General features: G+C 34.3%; 2 protein-coding genes across 3 annotated transcripts; both read left to right on the top strand.

Annotated features, from left to right (window-relative positions):
• The first annotated feature begins 386 nt into the window (after positions 1 to 386).
• On the top strand, positions 387 to 6,895 carry LOC110447231 (baculoviral IAP repeat-containing protein 2-like). The gene is made up of 6 exons (XM_021492778.1): positions 387 to 435; positions 1,367 to 2,101; positions 2,336 to 2,517; positions 4,191 to 4,326; positions 4,509 to 4,682; positions 5,025 to 6,895. Exons 2-6 carry the CDS (start codon positions 1,387 to 1,389, stop codon positions 5,219 to 5,221), a joined length of 1,404 nt encoding a protein of 467 aa, XP_021348453.1. The 5' UTR covers positions 387 to 435; positions 1,367 to 1,386; the 3' UTR covers positions 5,222 to 6,895.
• A 3,395-nt stretch (positions 6,896 to 10,290) lies between these two features.
• On the top strand, positions 10,291 to 18,397 carry LOC110447432 (baculoviral IAP repeat-containing protein 7-like). 2 transcript variants are annotated; one of them, XM_021493136.1, is made up of 7 exons: positions 10,291 to 10,318; positions 11,277 to 11,333; positions 12,241 to 13,163; positions 13,612 to 13,793; positions 15,380 to 15,512; positions 15,692 to 15,880; positions 16,052 to 18,397. In XM_021493136.1, the coding sequence occupies exons 3-7, from the start codon at positions 12,257 to 12,259 to the stop codon at positions 16,246 to 16,248; spliced, it is 1,608 nt and encodes a 535-aa protein (XP_021348811.1). In that variant the 5' UTR covers positions 10,291 to 10,318; positions 11,277 to 11,333; positions 12,241 to 12,256; the 3' UTR covers positions 16,249 to 18,397. The 2 variants fall into 2 exon arrangements, with proteins under 2 accessions (XP_021348811.1, XP_021348804.1); XM_021493129.1 differs by lacking the exon at positions 10,291 to 10,318 and having other exon boundaries at positions 11,135 to 11,333.
• Positions 18,398 to 20,073: the final 1,676 nt, after the last annotated feature.

Here is a 20,073-nt window from a genome sequence, read left to right as displayed (position 1 = left end):
GATACAGCTTACAGTAAGTATTCCTATATTTCTGGCAGTAAAACTATGTCATGTATACTTGATTCGCTCGCTCCAAGGTGCCAGATGTAGATACGTCACTGAATGCGGTCGTGTGCTGTGGTCAAACAAAGAACTTGTGCAAGTATCGCATAGGAACGTTGGATCGTGAAATATTTCCCCAAACTTCACTATAAATTCTATATCAGGAAGTCATATAACACTGTCTTCGTTACGTTTACCTGGATATGTGTGGACGACAGGGATATTTCAGGAATTCCCAAGTCATATAAATATATATACGAGCGTGCGCGTATCATTGGTTAATGGCTGGAAATGACTCAACGTATACGTGTGTCCCCATTACTCTATTTATAACTTTTAGGAACTATATAAACTGTATACACAACCACTATAGTAAGTACAGTTTGTGTCTGGGTAAGTATCAACTATATGTTTATGTATCATCAGCATAAGGATCAGATTGACTGGGCCCATTAACATAAGTACAGTCATACACGGGTTGATGGGGAGAAACAGGTTATAAATATGCACTGCTACAACCATGCTAGTTCTGCGTGGTCATGCTTGATTCCCGACAAATCTGGTCTTTGTGCCATCAATTAGAACGTGGCATTGACAGTATTATACTGAAAAGCAAGACAAAGTATGCCATCGTGTTGCCGAGGCTAAACTATAACAGTAATTTGCAGAGTGGTATGATAGCTTAATTGTACAAGGGTTAATACATGTCTGACTTAAGGAGCGTGTAGGTCACATACCTAAGCAATATTTCGACGTACTGTGATATTCACAAATATTATATTACATGTACATAGCAAAGAGTAAAACAATATAAGCACTTATCATACAAACCAAAATAAATGTCTATAAATCAAATTATGTTTAATAATTACTGTTCATTTTTGTATTGTTTTGAATAATTAGACTGTCATCGAATAACTAATCCAGGACTAATAACGTTATAATTGTAAATATATTCCTGTTTTTACTGTCATATGCTAGATCAGTTTTCAAGACATAAATATTCTTAATGTGTTAATTTGGTAATGGCAATAAATAATCTTTATACCAAAAAATATCCAATTATTTCAATTTAAAATCAGATAAGTGTTTAGTAAAAAAGATATTCTGTTGACAAATATATGAGTGGATTGAAACATCCAATATCTCTCCAATAAAATTATTTTGTGAACTTGTACTAAGGGAGATTACTACGGAAAACCATTTTTACCGTCTAAATATTTTGACATTAAGTTACATTATTAAGACAATGTTTCCGTTGTTACTGAATATCTTCATATACATAATATAGATCGCTAGACTGAACGTAACATTACAATTGCAGGCACCAATAAAACCATTACAATGATTACGTCGTCGGCAAAGAGTTCCATAATGTATCCAAATGGCATACTGGAAAACGAACCCAGGAAACCAGAGATGGCTGACCAGTCACGAATGGCAAGTTTCTTTTCATACCCTTACACGTCTGAAGTAAGTGCCTTTGAACTGGCAGAAGCAGGCTTTCATTACGATGGACAAAATGATGAGGTAATGTGTCGTCAGTGTGGACTCAGGTACAGTGGATGGCAAAAGGGAGATGACCCAAAAAAACTGCATATGAAAATTTTCCCCTGTTGTCCATTCTTTCAAAAAGGAAAATCTGAAAATGTTTTCATGGACTACTTTCAACAAAGAAACGTACTTTTCTCTGGTGCATGTAGTAAACCGGTAAACGTAGTGGCAGAACGAAAACGTGAAGACAGGACAAAGCAACAACACGAATCTGAACCCTTTTCAGGAACGGAAGAGTCGGCGATTATTGCAGCTCCTAACGAGACACAAACAGTAGAGCAAATTGACCAAAACAACAGAGAAGTCTTGTCTAATACAGGTCACGACTCTGCAGGTCATTCTGACACAATAACAATCCAGACATCGACTGGATCACTAGAGACAGTCTCACCGAAGTATCAGCAGTTCTCTGTACTCGCCACCCGTCTTACCTCATATAGACACTGGCCACAACATCTCAAACAACGTCCCGAGGACTTGGCAAAAGCTGGTCTCTTTTATGAAGGTAAGGTTATTAAGCTTATTGTCTCTCACTTACTTCTTCTCGTTCACTTACATTTATCAAGCTTTTAAATTACATAAACTTTGGATAATTATTTCGTGTTTACAATATATATTTACATCAAGCAGAGACGTATATGCTTTATATGTTTCTGCATCAAGATACCAATCAAGACACTATGTAGAATGTGTCTGTAATTTATACTGGCTAATTAGTTCTTTTTATCTTGACAATCAGAAACAAACGACTACGTGAGATGCTTCCACTGCGCAGGGGGATTACGTGAATGGGAACCGGAAGATGACCCCTTTTATGAGCATGCGCGCTGGTTCCCTTTTTGTCCGTTCATGAGACTGATCAAGGGCGACAAGTTCATAATGGGTGTCCAGTCTGGAACGATCAAACCAACTGTTATACAGGTAAATATGTACATCAAGTATCTACCTGATATACAGGTAAATATGTACATCAAGTATCTACCTGATATACAGGTAAATATGTACATCAAGTATCTACCTGATATACAGGTAAATATGTACATCAAGTATCTACCTGATATACAGGTAAATATGTACATCAAGTATCTACCTGATATACAGGTAAATATGTACATCAAGTATCTACCTGATATACAGGTAAATATGTACATCAAGTATCTACCTGATATACAGGTAAATATGTACATCAAGTATCTACCTGATATACAGGTAAATATGTACATCAAGTATCTACCTGATATACAGGTAAATATGTACATCAAGTATCTACCTGATATACAGGTAAATATGTACATCAAGTATCTACCTGATATACAGGTAAATATGTACATCAAGTATCTACCTGATATACAGGTAAATATGTACATCAAGTATCTACCTGATATACAGGTAAATATGTACATCAAGTATCTACCTGATATACAGGTAAATATGTACATCAAGTATCTACCTGATATACAGGTAAATATGTACATCAAGTATCTACCTGATATACAGGTAAATATGTACATCAAGTATCTACCTGATATACAGGTAAATATGTACATCAAGTATCTACCTGATATACAGGTAAATATGTACATCAAGTATCTACCTGATATACAGGTAAATATGTACATCAAGTATCTACCTGATATACAGGTAAATATGTACATCAAGTATCTACCTGATATACAGGTAAATATGTACATCAAGTATCTACCTGATATACAGGTAAATATGTACATCAAGTATCTACCTGATATACAGGTAAATATGTACATCAAGTATCTACCTGATATACAGGTAAATATGTACATCAAGTATCTACCTGATATACAGGTAAATATGTACATCAAGTATCTACCTGATATACAGGTAAATATGTACATCAAGTATCTACCTGATATACAGGTAAATATGTACATCAAGTATCTACCTGATATACAGGTAAATATGTACATCAAGTATCTACCTGATATACAGGTAAATATGTACATCAAGTATCTACCTGATATACAGGTAAATATATTTATCAGATTTCTACCTGATATACAGGTAAATATGTACATCAGATATCTACCTGATATACAGGTAAACATTTACATCATATATCTACCTGATATACAGGTAAATAAACAGGTAAATATGTACATCAGATATCTACCTGATATACAGGTAAACATGTACATCAAATATCTACCTGACATACAGGTAACATGTACATCAAATATCTACCTGATATACAGGTAAATATGTACATCAGATTTCTACCTGATATACAGGTAAATATATTCATCAGATTTCTACCCGATATACAGGTAAATATGTACATCAGATATCTACCTGATGTACAGGTAACTATGTACATCAGATATCTACCTGATATACAGGTAATCATTTACATCATATATCTACCTGATATACAGGTAAACATGTACATCAGAAATCCTATCATAACAGGAAATATAACTTTACACAGATATCCGTTGATGAAATGTAATTCCGGTAAACTACATACATTATAGTAATATAAAGTGTGTATGAACAGTAACATATTTTGAGTTTGCTAAGTTGTTACCTGTATTGATTTCGCCATATCCTTTTTTTTGTAGCCGGTTGATAAACTGAAGTCAGAACAAAGTAAGGAATTAAACTTATTTGACCACCCGGCTGTACTTAGCATCATGGAGATGGGCTACAGTAAAACTATACTGACCAAAGCAATTACAATCTACAGGAAACGCCATGGTAAGATTAATTATATTTAAAACGGTGTAGGATATTTGGTTATCACATAAACACTCAGAAGTCATTGTAAGTTCTACCAGTTTGTTTAAGTTTAGGTTCATAGCCGATTCTTCTGATTTGACGTCCTATTTTCAATAGCAAATTTATTTGTGTTTATTCATTTTTTTCTTGTTTAATTCTAGGAATGGAATTAAGTGCCGACAAGTTATTGCCTGTTGTCTGGGAAATAGAGGAAACTAATATAGATATTATTCAAGGCGAGGACAATGTTATAAACGAGCAGACTAACGATAACGGAAGTGGTGATATCGGTGATATAATGGGACTAGACACGTCAGTAGAAAGTGCCCTGAAAGGTAATTAATGATGTGAAAGGGAATTAATGATGTGAAAGGCAATTAATGATGTGAAAGGGCATTAATAATGTGAAAGGGAATTAATGATGTGAAAGGGCATTAATGATGTGAAAGGTAATTAATGATGTGAAAGGGAATTAATGATGTGAAAGGTAATTAATGATGTGAAAGGGCATTAACGATAAAAAAGGGAATTTATGATGTGACACGTATACATTCTATTCCGAATTTATGTTTGAACAACTAATGAGAAGAAAACTGAAATAGGAAAGACTCTTTTTTAAGAACGTTAGGCAATTTTCCAAATAGTTTGACCTAATCAGATTATTTTTCTTTTTACAGTCATTGATGAATTAATAGAGGCAAATCGGGAACTTCGTGAACAAAAGAGATGTAAAGTTTGTCTTGACGAGGAGGCTAGTATTGTGTTCCTGCCTTGTGGACATTTAGTCACGTGTCCTATGTGTGCATCTGCCTTACGTAAGTGTCCAGTTTGTCGGACTTACATCAGGGGCACGGTCAAGGCTATCATTTCATAATCCATAGCTTGTGCTACCATTCTTTTGCACTGGACCTATGAAATTTGGACAGATATATGCCTTTTTGAAGTCCAGATCATTGATGGTCAGTTGGCGGAGAGGATATAGCACACGCCTTTTGCTGAAAGCGTTTGGGTTCGATTCTCCTATCGGAGACGAAAAAGGTATTGGTCATTTGCCCGACCACGTGAGTTTTCTCAGATTAAGATCCATCAACTAGAGTAATAAAGATTAAAAGGACACGTTTAAGTATATTATTCTAATGTTAACACTTACATTAGAGACGGACAAATTGAGAATTTAAGGCGAATGGCCAATACGTCAGTCGGAGGTTTCCCCGGAACACTCAGATTTAGACGTCCAATTAGTCACGTATTGTACGGTTTGATGAACGTGACGTTTTGATTTCTGTGGGTCATACCAGGGTAGTTGGTATGTTCGCCGAAATAGTTATACAATCTGGGATGTACGAGAGTACAACCATATTTTGTCCCAAAGTAAAAGACTCGACCACCATATTTGATTCATGGGTTTCCAAAAGCTAACGGGGATTTCGGGTAGCTATTATATTTTTTTTTGTATTTAATATACCTGTGTACATGTATATAGGAATTATAAACTGTAGCAGCGTACCAGTCGGATATTTGTACTTCTCATAGGACAATTATATTTAGTTATTTTGTTTTTGGTTGTTACCTGTCACAAAATAGTTATTTTGTTAAAAAAATGTTTTTGGACAAAAGTTTACCTCCAACCGAACCTTAATCAGGTAAATGATTTATTTATTTTGGAATTAAGTCTCACCAATATTGATTGAAGGTCTTTTGTTTTTGTTTTGTTTTTGTTTTGTTTTTGTTTTATTGTTTTTGTTTTAATTTGAATGTCTTTTGATGCGTTACTCCGTAGAAAATCGGATCTGTATGTATACATACTGCACGCGTCTTATTTGAATACTAGATGATCCAGCTGAACTGATAAATCCCCAATATATATTTTTAACAGCTTTTCTACACTTAAAACAATAATCATAAATCACAAAAACATTCAGTGGAGTGGTCACATTTGTGATAATCCTTTATTTTGCATCTAGTAGTATCAATAATCCACAAACAAACTGTGTAAATTGCATGCTAATACATGTATTATGTTATTTAACAATTGAAAAGTTTAAATAACGATTTTCAAGGAAATTTGATGTAATAAATAAAAGGAAAACTTAAAACCAAATGTGAACTATACGCGAATACACAAACCCCCAAAACAACAAAACCAAACAGTTATACACCCGTCAAGTAATTAGGTCTAACAATTAAACAGAAGCCGCCTTGTTTTTAATTTAAAATCCTGTATCATTCTTTTGATTTATTTTTACAAATAACATCAACACGCAAGCACAAAACATATCACGGACTAAGTCATTATTTTCTATAGGCGGTTTGTAGTTATATGTATCACCAATGATAGATAACACATCCTTAACCGTCATAATGTCGACTGGCTCAGACAAAATTAATATCATAGGATAAATACATACTTGAACGAAAATTTAACTGATTAAAAATATAACATTGTTGTTACTTTTTGTGCCCGGATCTTGCCCTATCATCTTATTCAGACTGCAATGTGTGTTTCCATGTATATTTATTGTTTACGTTTTATCAATAAAATATTCGATTCCATATTTCATTGTTGTTTTGTGCAAATTAATTATCTACGTATATAAGCAATTGAAAATGAATTTAAACAACTGATTAGTTTCCCCCTTTTTATTAGATCGTCAATGAAGATGGATTGTTATTCACAAATAAAAAAAAAATGTCATTAAATTGTAAACGATATTCATTGTTAGTTTAGTTCCATTGTCTACTTAATATTTTTTTAATCAGTTACTATTTGAAATTTTGTTTGTTGACTGTCGACCATGTATTAGTCATGGCTCTATCAAAACACTCCATATATATTTTAAAGTAGGAAGTGTACCTGTTCTGTTTAGGTCACGACGTCTATTTCTAGCCTTTAATACTTCACGTTATAAAGGATATGGTGATAAGATATACGCGGTTCGGAGTATAGCGATTATTATTACAAAGGGGTTTCCGACTTCCGCCATTGTAGACTGTCTGTCTGTATGTCCCAAAGAGAATACTTAATGGATATCCCCGAAATGGATATTCTGAGAATTTATAACCTTTCATTGCAAAATTCCCTACAAATGAACTGCTTTCTTTAGTTAAAGCTTCTTAAAAATGGAAAAATCCTGACAGAGTTCTTATTGGTTAACAACTTACACATTTCCAGGAAATCAAATTTTATGGAAGCTGATACGGTTATCACTATTAATGGAAACTTAACGACCATGAAATCGAGTATCTTACAGCTGTGTCGTAGCACTTGGTAGTGTGTCGACCAGTATTGTTGTACACGTACTTAACAGGGTAACTTCGTAATTTAAGTAACCAAGTAGTTTTCGACATTCCTGTTTTTCAATAACGAACATTATTCAAAAGATACAAATGTGAAATTAAGTGATAAAACAAGTATCTTTGTCATTTATTTGTCAGATAAAAGGTTATTCCACATTAGAGTTACAGTCGACTGTTACAGTAACATATTTGTTCAACAATATTAATATAGAGTAATTCAGGTGACCTACGTATTGTATGAGGTAACGACGTTGTATGTATTCCGTCTATTCTCACACAAACTAATGACGTTCAATCAATACCTGCTCACAAGGGCAGATAACACTGCAATACGAAAAGACGGAATTATCATCTTAGTAAATGATTTACTTCTACGTTCAAGTCCTGACGCTCACGTTTACCTTCATCTAATGATAAGCAAGGTGCCGTGTATGATGGTCGTGTGTATTCTCCACAGCAAAAACGTATTCAAAGTTAATATCCAACAAATAGTGTAAAAAAAGCTATATATATTTTTTAATATGAACAATCACATTCATGTGATAAAGAGAAAAGATAACGTATTTATTTTACAAATGGTGAATATGCTTTGAATGCCCAAAACATATAATTATATTATTTATATATATATATGTATAGAAATATTGGATAACCAATCCGCGAGCTATTTTTTCAATTTGTTTTTTAAAAAAAAGTACACGGTACATCAATATTTCAAGAAATATTTCCAGGTAAGAATAGCTGAAGAAATGTCGGACCGTATTTTATAATTGACAAATGTCTATTATAGTTATACTCGTATTTCTTTTGTTCTACGCATTTTGGATTCTTTTGTAAGTCTTCGATACTAAAGATGTAAATGAAAAACAACTAACGGTTTAACATGCGACGTGGTATTGTCTGTTCATGCGAAATTGTAATTTTCGGAACTATTATAGGGAATGTAAATCCGCATAAGTCTTTCTAAACACACAATAAGCTGAGTACGGGTGTGTGATTGGTTGTTATAAATATCTTGTCTGTGTGAATAGATGTTCTGCAATCACCAGTGCCTACGTATGACTTATTGCAAATCGTGGTCGTGCTCCGTAATGATTTAACTTCACCGATCGTGACAAATTATTGCGACATGTCGATATCTTTGTAACAAAATCGCATTTTGAGTCAAAATACATGATTTGTCGCCATAGTTACCTTGGCAGTCGTGTTACCGTATTAAACACCATCTACATCAACACAGGTTTCTGCCTCGATACCTGATTCGAGGCAGAAACCTACGCGTATGTATTAACTAGATGGCAGTAATACGCTAACAAATGCGTTCTAGCAGCTTGGTAAAGTAAATCAGATTTGCCTGTATGCTATGTTATGCTTTGCTCGGTAGCAGCAGACGATAAAGATATTGCCTTAGTACATATTATGTAGCTGTGCTAGCGCTTCTGAAGTAGTGCTAAGTAATAAGCTTTCCTGTGTAAGATCACCCATTTATCTTTTATTGGCCAACTACAATACATATTATTGACTTGCTGTATTACGTAAACCAAGTATGTTTTATTATCAACAGTGTGACTCTCGTAGTTTGTGCGGCACATCTATTGTTTGCCGATGAATAGTCTTAAAATAGATCGCAGCCATGACACACTCCATTTTACCTATAATACGTATACATGTGTGTAGAATTCCATATTGGAAATTTTGGAGGGAAACGATTGCAACACTCTGCATAAAAAAGTGGAAATAAAATACAGTTTTCGAAAGATTTCATTCAAAATTACCACATCGCACACAAAAGACAAAAAATCAGCTTTTATTTACAAATTTGTTGCTAGTATTTACAAATAATCCGCCAGTAAAGCATTTCAATTATTGACTTTGCTAGAATTTGAATAATGTTTAATTATTACCAGTAACTTAGGTGTGAACGTGTTCCGTTAATACAACGAGGGTAGGGTTGGTGATATACAATTATTTGTGTATTTTTGTAGAATTCAACATAAGAAATTGTAAGAATATATTTAGTAAGTGACGTTCCGTGTATAAATCAAGGATGAAGAACATTAAATGGTTATTGATATATATAACGTGTAATTATATATTGTATGTAGAATTTAACATAGGAAATTGAAAGTATACACCGTGTAAGTGACATTCCGTTAATACAACAGGGATGTAGAACATTAAAGGCTTATTGATATATATATATATATATATAACGTGTAAGTATATATTTATGTATAATTTAACGTAAGAAATTACAATTATATATCGTGTAAATGACATTCCGTTAAGAGCTTATGGTATACATACCGTTAAAGTAACAAAAGTATACAGAATTGTCAACCAAACCGCCTTATGAACTCAAAATCGATAAAACTAGGACAGAATATGAAACCAAAGAATGATTTACCTGGAAACCATCTATGACACGGTGTAAGGAGAATAAGCCCGGGATGGTAAACCACATCAGTAATTCTGAAAATTATGGCCTGTATGACAGACTGGTTGTAAACCACATCCAATGCCAATGGTCTACGTTATCGCTGAGTGGATGGGTAAAGACCCAAAATATGAAATGTTTACCAACGGTTTAAAAATAGAATACGGAAACCCCATGTCATTATATATAATATATGCTGTTCACCTGTATTTCGATTTGGTTGCGAAATCGTTGACGGTAAGCGAACATATTTCGTACGATGTATTTACAGACATGTGCTATTGATATAGACACAGAGAGATATTGCTATAAAACAAACGCATTTATAATATTTGTTTGTTATCATTACTCAAGTCTCGTCTTTTCATTAATGTGAATCCAAAAAGTAAAAAACTGACTTTAGATATCATTTCTTTTATATAGATACGTCAACACAGAGGTTCTAAATTCTTGATTATTGAAAGTTGACTTAATATATAAATGCAGTGGTGACTTGTGGATTCGTGTACAATTGGAAAACGTTTATAAATATCGTTGGTGTGTAAACTATTCCAAATCACCAACGTGAACATGCTAATTGGATCATAATTTAAATGTCTAAATGTGTACATTTAAAATAGATATCGTTAGCTGATCATTTTTACATTGAATAGTTATACTGGAGTGGGGGCAGAAATACTGAAATATGTACGCTCAATGAATAAAAACCGCTAAATCAATCATAAGGGGAAACATAACAAATCTATATACATAAATCTTCGTTAGCACAACTACAACGGGACACAACGGGGTACGGCTTTGTATTTGTATTATGATATTTTTCATTAATCATGTCATTTTGTGTTACTCAATACATTGTGATCTATGGAAAGTTCTCAACTGTATCTACATGCTGGAGACGAAAACGAATTGTAGCGTGTCTGACACGGCAAACAAATCGATTAAATCGGTATTGTAAGGTTTAAGAATGATTTAATTATATGTATCAGTTCGCATATTAAATCTCACTAATCCAGGTACCGACGACCCACAGCAGTTGTTATAGGGACAAGAAAGCTATTTTCGTCCAAAATCGCACATTTGCCTAACGAAAGTATGTACATGACGTCATGTCTAAATATCGAAAATGAAACAAGCAAAATCAGCAGTTCTAGCTGGTATGGGATTTACATCGGGTTCTTTTTCAATATTCCAGCTGAAGATGGAACAGTGAGGTTATACTATGTTCATTTCATGATATATGGCACAAAACGTAAGTTTTATTTCAGGTAAATTTTATGTTAACGATTAATTTGTTGTACATGTGAAGCATTCTACTTTTTCCTCCAAAGGAAGATCTAAATTATGTAAATCGTACTAATGGTTTAATCACTGAAATGTTATCTAGATTGTATAGATCCAATTATATTACTGGTTCATAAGTCAACAACTGAAAAAAGCATAAGATTACCTGAACTAACAAGCTCTTTGAAAATACCCTACTTTTTAAAATCTATATTTACAGCAAGCAGGAACTATATACACATTCGCATTAAGTGCCTACACACATGGTTATTGTCACGTGTCAGCTTACTTATGTATACTTCAAGCTAGTATCGTTAGGTGTAAGAATTATTTTTAGTGAAAGAAGTCAAATTATGTCATCAGTTTGTCGAGGATAAGGTAAATTATTAATTTGAAACGTAGCGTATTATCTTAATTGCAAAAAAAAGTATATACTTCTGATAATATGGGTGCGTTTGTCACAATATGTCGAAATATTATTGAGCAAACATTTAAGTGCTTAATATAAGCACGCCATAATTTGATTTTATTTATTGCTTGTACATTTCAAAAAGTACAACAATTGAAGAAACGTCGTATTCACGTAGCGTGTATTTATAGATCGATAAAATAAACATGTTATTTTGACAATAATTTGTAAACCGCTTTGAGACGACCTTCAAACTAGTTTGCGAAAAAGCGGTATATTAGAACCTGGAATTATTATATATTAATTATTAGTTTAGTTTCGTTTATTTGTAGATCTCTACTTCATTCAAGTGTCAATGCTAAACCTGTTAAAGCCATATAACGTTGTAGAGAGCAATGTTTTACACCGAGTTCCCTCGTGTGATTATTGGTATATAACTTTATACACTGAAACAATTTAATTGCAGGTTCCAATTAAACACGATGATGATTACGTCGACTGCAGAACCATGTTCAGTGTGTCCTCAGGATATTTTGGAAAACGGACGTAAGAAATCAAAGATGGCTGACCAGTCACGTCTGGCAAGTTTCTTTTCATACCCTTATACGTCTGGGGTAAGTGCATTGGTGCTGGCAGAAGCAGGCTTTCATTACGAAGGACGAAATGATGAGGTAATGTGTCGTCAGTGTGGACTCAGGTACAGTGGATGGCAAAAGGGAGATGATCCCAAATGTATACATCTGAAAAAATCTCCCAATTGTCCATTCTTTCAATCCAATGAACCTGAAGCTGGTGTTTATGGAAACAGTCCTGAGACAGGAAATATGTTAAGGCCTGATGCAAGACGTGGACCGGACGAAATAGTGACAGAACGGAAAAACATAAAACAGCAACACACAAAAAGCAGCACATATACCACATTGATAAACTTCCAGGAAAACGAGAATATTCCTGCAGCGGCCACACAAGTACCGAAAGTAGAAAATGGATTCAAATTAGGTCAAGATGTACCTGACAATGCTGTACATAGAGAGGATACAGTAAATTCGATGACACGTTCCGACGTTTCCAACCTGAGAAATGAAAACGAGGCGTTAGAACACTATTCAGGAACGGAAGATTCGGCGATTACTACAGCTCCTAACGAGACACAATCAGTAGAGCAAATTGATCAAAACAACAGAGAAGTCTTGTTTAATACAGGTCACGACTCTGCAGGTCATTCTGACACAATAACAATTCAGACATCGACTGGATCACTAGAGACAGTCTCACCGAAGTATCAGCAGTTCGCTATACTCGCCACCCGTCTTACCTCATATAGCCACTGGCCACAACATCTCAAACAACGTCCCGAGGACTTGGCTAAAGCTGGTCTCTTTTATGAAGGTAAGGTTACTATATATTAAACAAACATGTAACAGAGTCTCTGCTAAGTACTACTCCCGGGTAGGTTTCGGGGACCTCCTTGTTGCCTTCTGCAGCCCTTACTGAAATCAGTAGGGGGCTTTAGACTAGCCTGAAAATTCAGTCATGTGACCTGGGGTAGGTGGTAGCACCCTCGATCTTGGTTCAAGTTGAAGGTTTCTTTGCTAACTATACACACAGAATTGCACACGTATTCATCAAACAATAATTAGCCTTTGACATATAAAAAAAGAAATAGTTTAGTTAACGTATGGTAACATTCCTCAAACATTAATCAACTTGTAAAACACTAAACTTCATTTTTTAAACGATAAAACTGATTGAAAACATTATATATAATTACTAAGACATTGTGTTAATGTCTTCAATTTCCACCGACGATTCAGTTCTCATTTGTCTTTATACACAGGAACAAACGACTACGTAAGATGCTTCCACTGCGCAGGCGGATTACGTGAATGGGACCCGGAAGATGACCCCTTTTATGAGCATGCGCGCTGGTTCCCGTTTTGTCCGTTCATGAGACTGGTCAAGGGCGACAAGTACATAACGGGTGTTCAGTCTGGAACAATCAAACCAACTGATATACAGGTAAATATGTACATCAAATATCTACCTGACATACAGGTAAATATGTACATCAAATATCTACCTGATATACAGGTAAATATGTAAATCAGATATCTACCTGATATACAGGTAAATATGTACATCAAATATCTACCTGACATACAGGGAAATATGTACATCAGATATCTACCTGACATACGGGTAAATATGTACATCAAATATCTACCTGATCTCCGTGTAAATATGTACATCAAATATCTACCTGACATACAGGGAAATATGTACATCAGATATCTACCTGACATACAGGGAAATATGTACATCAGATATCTACCTGACATATAGGTAAATATGTACATCAGATATCTACCTGATATACAGGTAAATATGTACATCAAATATCTACCTGACATACAGGAAAATATGTACATCAGATATCTACCTGACATATAGGTAAATATGTACATCAGATATCTACCTGACACACACGTAAATATGTACATCAGATATCTACCTGACACACAGGTAAATATGTACATCAGATATCTACCTGATATACAGGCAAATATGTACATCAAATATCTACCTGATATACATGTAAATATGTACATCAAATATCTACCTGACATACAGGAAAATATGTACATCAGATATCTACCTGACATACAGGTACATATGTACATCAGATATCTACCTGACATACAGGTAAATATGTACGTCAAATATCTACCTGACATACAGGTAAATATGTACAGCAGATATCTACCTGACATACAGGTAAATATGTTCATCAAATATCTACCTGACATACAGGTAAATATGTACAGCAGATATCTACCTGACATACAGGTAAATATGTTCATCAAATATCTACCTGACATACAGGTAAATATGTACGTCAAATATCTACCTGACATACAGGTAAATATGTACATCAGATATATACCTGACATACAGGTATATATGTACATCAGATATCTACCTGACATACAGGTAAATATGTTCATCAAATATCTACCTGACATACAGGTAAATATGTACAGCAGATATCTACCTGACATACAGGTAAATATGTACATCAGATATCTACCTGACATATAGGTAAATATGTACATCAGATATCTACCTGATATACAGGCAAATATGTACATCAAATATCTACCTGATATACAGGTAAATATGTAAATCAGATATCTACCTGACATACAGGTAAATATGTACGTCAAATATCTACCTGACATACAGGTAAATATGTACGTCAAATATCTACCTGACATACAGGTAAATATGTACAGCAGATATCTACCTGACATACAGGTAAATATGTACATCAGATATATACCTGACATACAGGTATATATGTACATCAGATATCTACCTGACATACAGGTATATATGTACATCAGATATCTACCTGACATACAGGTAAATATATAGACCACAGATATCTGATCAACAAAGGATACAGAACTTACCAAACAGATAGATCTTTGAAATACACTTTCGTTTAAACACATATATTACAATGATAATTTGCAATTGAACATTATCCTGTTTCGTATTTGCCACGATGTTGTAAACATTGCCTTACACCTTATGTATTGCAGGATAACAAACTGAAGTTAGGACAAAGTAAGGAATTAAACTTGTATGACCATCCGGCAGTGCTAAGCGTCATGGCGATGGGCTACACTAAAACTGTTCTGACAAAAGCAATTACAATCTACAGGAAACGCCATGGTAAGTTATTATTATCGAACGACGTAAGATGTTTTGATCGTTAACAAACACTCAGAAGTAATTGACAGTTGTAATACTTTGTAAAAGTTGGATATAATTAAACAATTTTAAACGATTTTAATTCTTATTTCCAATGACCCATGAATTTGTATACATTTTATTCTAATTTTCCACTATAGGAATGGATTTAAGTGCCGAAAAGTTATTGCCTTTTGTCTGGGAAATCACGGAAAACGGTACCACGGCCGTCATTCCAGACGAGGAGGTTTCTGAAAAGGAACAGACCTACGATAATAAAACCGAAATGCGATGTGAAAGTAAAAGTGATGTAACGGAACTAGTTACGGCAGCGGAAAGTACCAATAAAGGTAATCAAAGATGTCAAACTTGTAAATTTATTCGAAATGATTTTTTTTTAAACCAGAAAAGAATGACTAATTTAACTGAACAACTTATTTCAACTTATTTTCTTATCAATGAGTAAATATTTAATATATGCAAAACCATTATTAGTTTTAATCAGGGTCCTATTTTCACAGGTATTGATGAACTTACAGAGGAAAACCGGGAACTTCGTGAACAGAAGAACTGTAAGGTGTGTTTTGAAGAGGAGGCTAGTATTGTTTTCCTGCCATGTGGACATTTGGTCACGTGTCCATTGTGTGCCTCGGCCTTACGAAAGTGTCCAGTTTGTCGGACTTACATCAGAGGCACGGTCAAGGCTATCATATCGTAATTCACCGGAAAAGTGAAATTTTGACAGATATTAGTGTTTTTGAGTTCCAGTTCAGTGATGGTATGCTGGTCAGTGGATATCACACACGCCTTTAACTTGATATTGTGACAGATATAAGTCTATTTAAGATCCAGACTACATTTCTGTATCCAACCATACGGAAACAGTTTTATACTTCAGTGTAGTCGTCATTTTTATTAAAATAAATACTGAATCAGGGTTCAGTGCCATATTCGGCCGTTTTACGCCCCTCACCGAAAAAGCATATGTTTGTATGGTGATACCTTTTGGTCTGACATAAATAAATTGCAATACTAGAAAAAAAGTTTGACCCCTTGGGAGATATTTGAGGTCAGTTGAGAGGTGGGTAATGACATCGTCCCGATTTAATGCCTACAGATTTTATTTTGTAGTAATAGATACATTTTTATGAACAGTGTTTAGGTTGATGAATACATTGGAGAAATATCAACTATATATTTACTTTCCCATTGCTAGAATATTTCTAATTTTCTGATCCAAAACATAATTACTGCACGAATATTGTATAACAAAGTGTGTTTTGTTGTTGTATGGAATGTATCAAAAATATTGTAGGTACATTATCAAGTACTGGAGGTAAATTATATGTATACAAGTAGGAGACAATATATCAGAACTTTATATCAGCTAACGTCGAGCCATTTTTTTGTTATTGTTTAATACTTTTAGTGATGTTTTAGTGCTCTTAATATAAACATTTTTTTTTGATATTTGGTAAATATAAGTTATCTTTTTATGTACAGCTAGTCTACTTGTGACCAATCTTCCGATTTGATTGTACATTTACATAGTGAATGAGTTTACTTGATGACATCCGTTTGTTCTTGTTTTCATGTTACATAAGCACCGCATCCAACCATTCATGCGCCAGATTTGCTTTGACAATACCAGCTAATTATTGAAGTGAATCTTACTGTACAAAACGTAATCCAGAGGTTGTACACTTAAACCGGCCTTGTGCGTTTATCAGTCCAGATTCGTCTTTGTGCACTATCAACTCATACGGACCGTACTGTGATAAATGCTCTGCCATATTAGCCTTTGTGCACTATCAACTCATACGGACCGTACTGTGATAAATGCTCTGCCATATTAGCCTTTGCTTACTTCAACTGTTTCATCGGCAACAGAACAGTGTCCTAGTATGAAGCAAAGAGTGTTTTGGAACAGACAGTGAAATTGTTTCGGATAGCCATCGCTTCTGCTGATATCCTGAAGACCAAGATGATATGGAACAAATGTACACATTAATACTGATTTTATTGATAGTCAGACTGTGACCACTCTCCCGAATGGATTGCGCATTAACAGAGTGAATTAACTTATGCGACATATGTTTGCTCTTGTTGTTTTCGTGACGTTCATACGAAAGATACCACACACCTGAAGTCGCATGAGCATAGCATCTTACCGCTCGTGTTCCATACTTCCGCTTAATCTGATATTGATGCTTAAAAGGGAAGATAGATAAGATAAAGAAAATTCTGGTCTGAATTTGATCCAAAGCAGGGCTAGCGCAAGTCGAGGACTACGAATAGAAAATGTGTTAAAATCGTTGTAAAAAGCTCTTAGAACTGATGTGTTCTAGACCGGTCAGATGATGGTAATCTGCATCTCTCAGTCCGTCTGAAGATTACATGTCCTTTCTTGGATGTCCTACCTGCCCTTCTCCAAAGCCTTTGAATCACTGATGTTTCTATTCCAGATGACACTTGATTTGGAGTACATTTTGAATGAAAACTAAATCTTGGATTACGTCTATGAGAAGATGAGAAGAAGTGTAGCTGATCCGATAAATATGTTTGTTTTGCATTTCTGCGGTAAGCTTGTTTTTATTTTTTGCAATTGGTTGCTTTACAGATAAAGCACTTCGACTCCGAGAATGACGCCCGAGGTATTTCAAGTGAAATCTTCTTTATCCTTACACTGTGGTATACTCGTCCGATTCCGAATCTGAGTGATGATTTCGATGTATGTAAACATTTCCTTTGCATTATTTGCAAACCATGTCACCTTTCCTGAAAGAATTTTTGATGTTTATTTGAAGATATAAAAGGATATTCCAATTACGTAAGCACTTAATGGAACATTATTACGCCCCCCCCCCCCACACGAATTCCCCGTGCAACATGCACATCTTTTTAGGAGAAGACTTATATAGGATAAAGAACATGTTGTCTAATCTATTTGTTCAATTGTTTTTGTCCAATAAAATGTACATAACTATATTATCTTTTCTTGGCATTATTTTTGACTATTTGGTAATAAAACCTTATAATTTTGGCAAAATGAGGAAAGTGTCTTCAGAAATGACAGTACATATACTTCAATTTTCTAAAGTCTCCAGTGAAAAGGACAACCGTAAAGTAACCTGACCAACACAGATGTTATCAGTTAACTACATCTCCATGCATTTCTATAATAACAGAAAACACCATAGAGAGTAGTACCTGGGTTTTTACAGGGTTAGCAAAAAGTGCATATATTATTTCCTTTTCATTTCCATATTTTAAGAAAGTTTTCTAACTGAAAATGAGGGTTCACTTTGAATGGAATTAAAAGCAACTTCTTGTTTTGATTACAGGTTATTGATGCTTTATTGTGGAAACATGTCTGAATAATTGATTTTGACTAAACTGATTTGTTTTCAATGGATATTGAATTGAATTTATTGGAACAGAGTATTATTGTTTTAACATTGTACTTATACAGTGATGGCGTCACATGCGGTTGTAACTTCCGCGGCATAGAATTGCAAAAGTCCAGTATTTTAGAAAATAGAAAATATATCAAAATCTCTCTGAATGTAAATAGGAGGATTTAACCCTTTTGTGTTGAGGTTTGTGGAGTTGTTGCAGTTCGCAGTTCTTATAAAAAAAAATTCAAAGGCCTATGTGGTTTTGTACACCAAAAGACTCAACTTCAAGGAGTAAAGCCTTAAATGAGCGTTACATTTATGTATCTAACAAATAATTTTGTATCTATAGTTTTGCAAAAGAAATTGAAATAACAAGAACGATGATTTTATATTATTGTGTATTTTGGCTCTAAAGTAGTCTAAATTTATATCATATCAGTTTATTAAGACTACGCTGACGGTTTGTTTCAATGCATTGCATGTTGAAGCTGACCTCAAGGATGTGATGCCTAACAGACATGGGATTGTCTAGACCGTTATTTTAATAATGTGATATTAAAAAGGATATAATATGGAATTGGGAGTTCTAATTGTCATAGGTATTGTATGACACAAACCAGTAACTTATAAGATATAGGTAAAACACTATCGAATTGTTAATGTTTTATATCACTGGCATAACACGAGACAGTTATATTGTACAGGGAACGTGATAACATTATTACAATGACATTGCTTAATATTTACTATGGGATAGGTGAACACTATAGTTCTCTCTACAAGTTTCCAATACCGCATTTTCCCTGTCACGAATACGCTTAAACTGTTGTACAAATCAACATACTGTAGACCGCTGTAGTGTCCCTGATGACATCTTGAAGTTGCAAGATGCCATCCAAAATAATTATACGTTGATTGCGTTGACTGGGTCGACCAGTAAATACTATGAAAACAAACTAGGTTCAAAGTTGGATGTAATTAACGACACACAATATTGGGCATATATCCGGTTGAAGAAGCAATTGTATCAATAGGGCATTTAATAAGAATCTTTCGTCTTTTTACCAACCAATTAATTGAGTATGATTTGCCTAATTGATAAAGAGAAGAACTTTCTACCCCCTTTCCTCCTCAATAATTCGGTG

Source organism: Mizuhopecten yessoensis, unplaced genomic scaffold (assembly GCF_002113885.1).
Source record: "Mizuhopecten yessoensis strain PY_sf001 unplaced genomic scaffold, ASM211388v2 scaffold383, whole genome shotgun sequence".
Classification (NCBI taxonomy): Eukaryota; Metazoa; Mollusca; class Bivalvia; order Pectinida; family Pectinidae; genus Mizuhopecten; species Mizuhopecten yessoensis.
This window is presented reverse-complemented; position numbering and strand designations above follow the sequence as displayed.

Coding starts and splice junctions, on each gene's coding strand:
- LOC110447432 (XM_021493136.1), top strand. CDS start 12,257: ATGATGATTACGTCGACTGCAGAACCATGTTCAGTGTGTCCTCAGGAT. Junction 13,794..15,379: donor TCAAACCAACTGATATACAG/GTAAATATGTAC, acceptor TATGTATTGCAG/GATAACAAACTGAAGTTAGG. Junction 15,513..15,691: donor AATCTACAGGAAACGCCATG/GTAAGTTATTAT, acceptor TTTCCACTATAG/GAATGGATTTAAGTGCCGAA.
- LOC110447231 (XM_021492778.1), top strand. CDS start 1,387: ATGATTACGTCGTCGGCAAAGAGTTCCATAATGTATCCAAATGGCATA. Junction 2,102..2,335: donor AGCTGGTCTCTTTTATGAAG/GTAAGGTTATTA, acceptor CTTGACAATCAG/AAACAAACGACTACGTGAGA. Junction 2,518..4,190: donor TCAAACCAACTGTTATACAG/GTAAATATGTAC, acceptor TTTTTTTTGTAG/CCGGTTGATAAACTGAAGTC.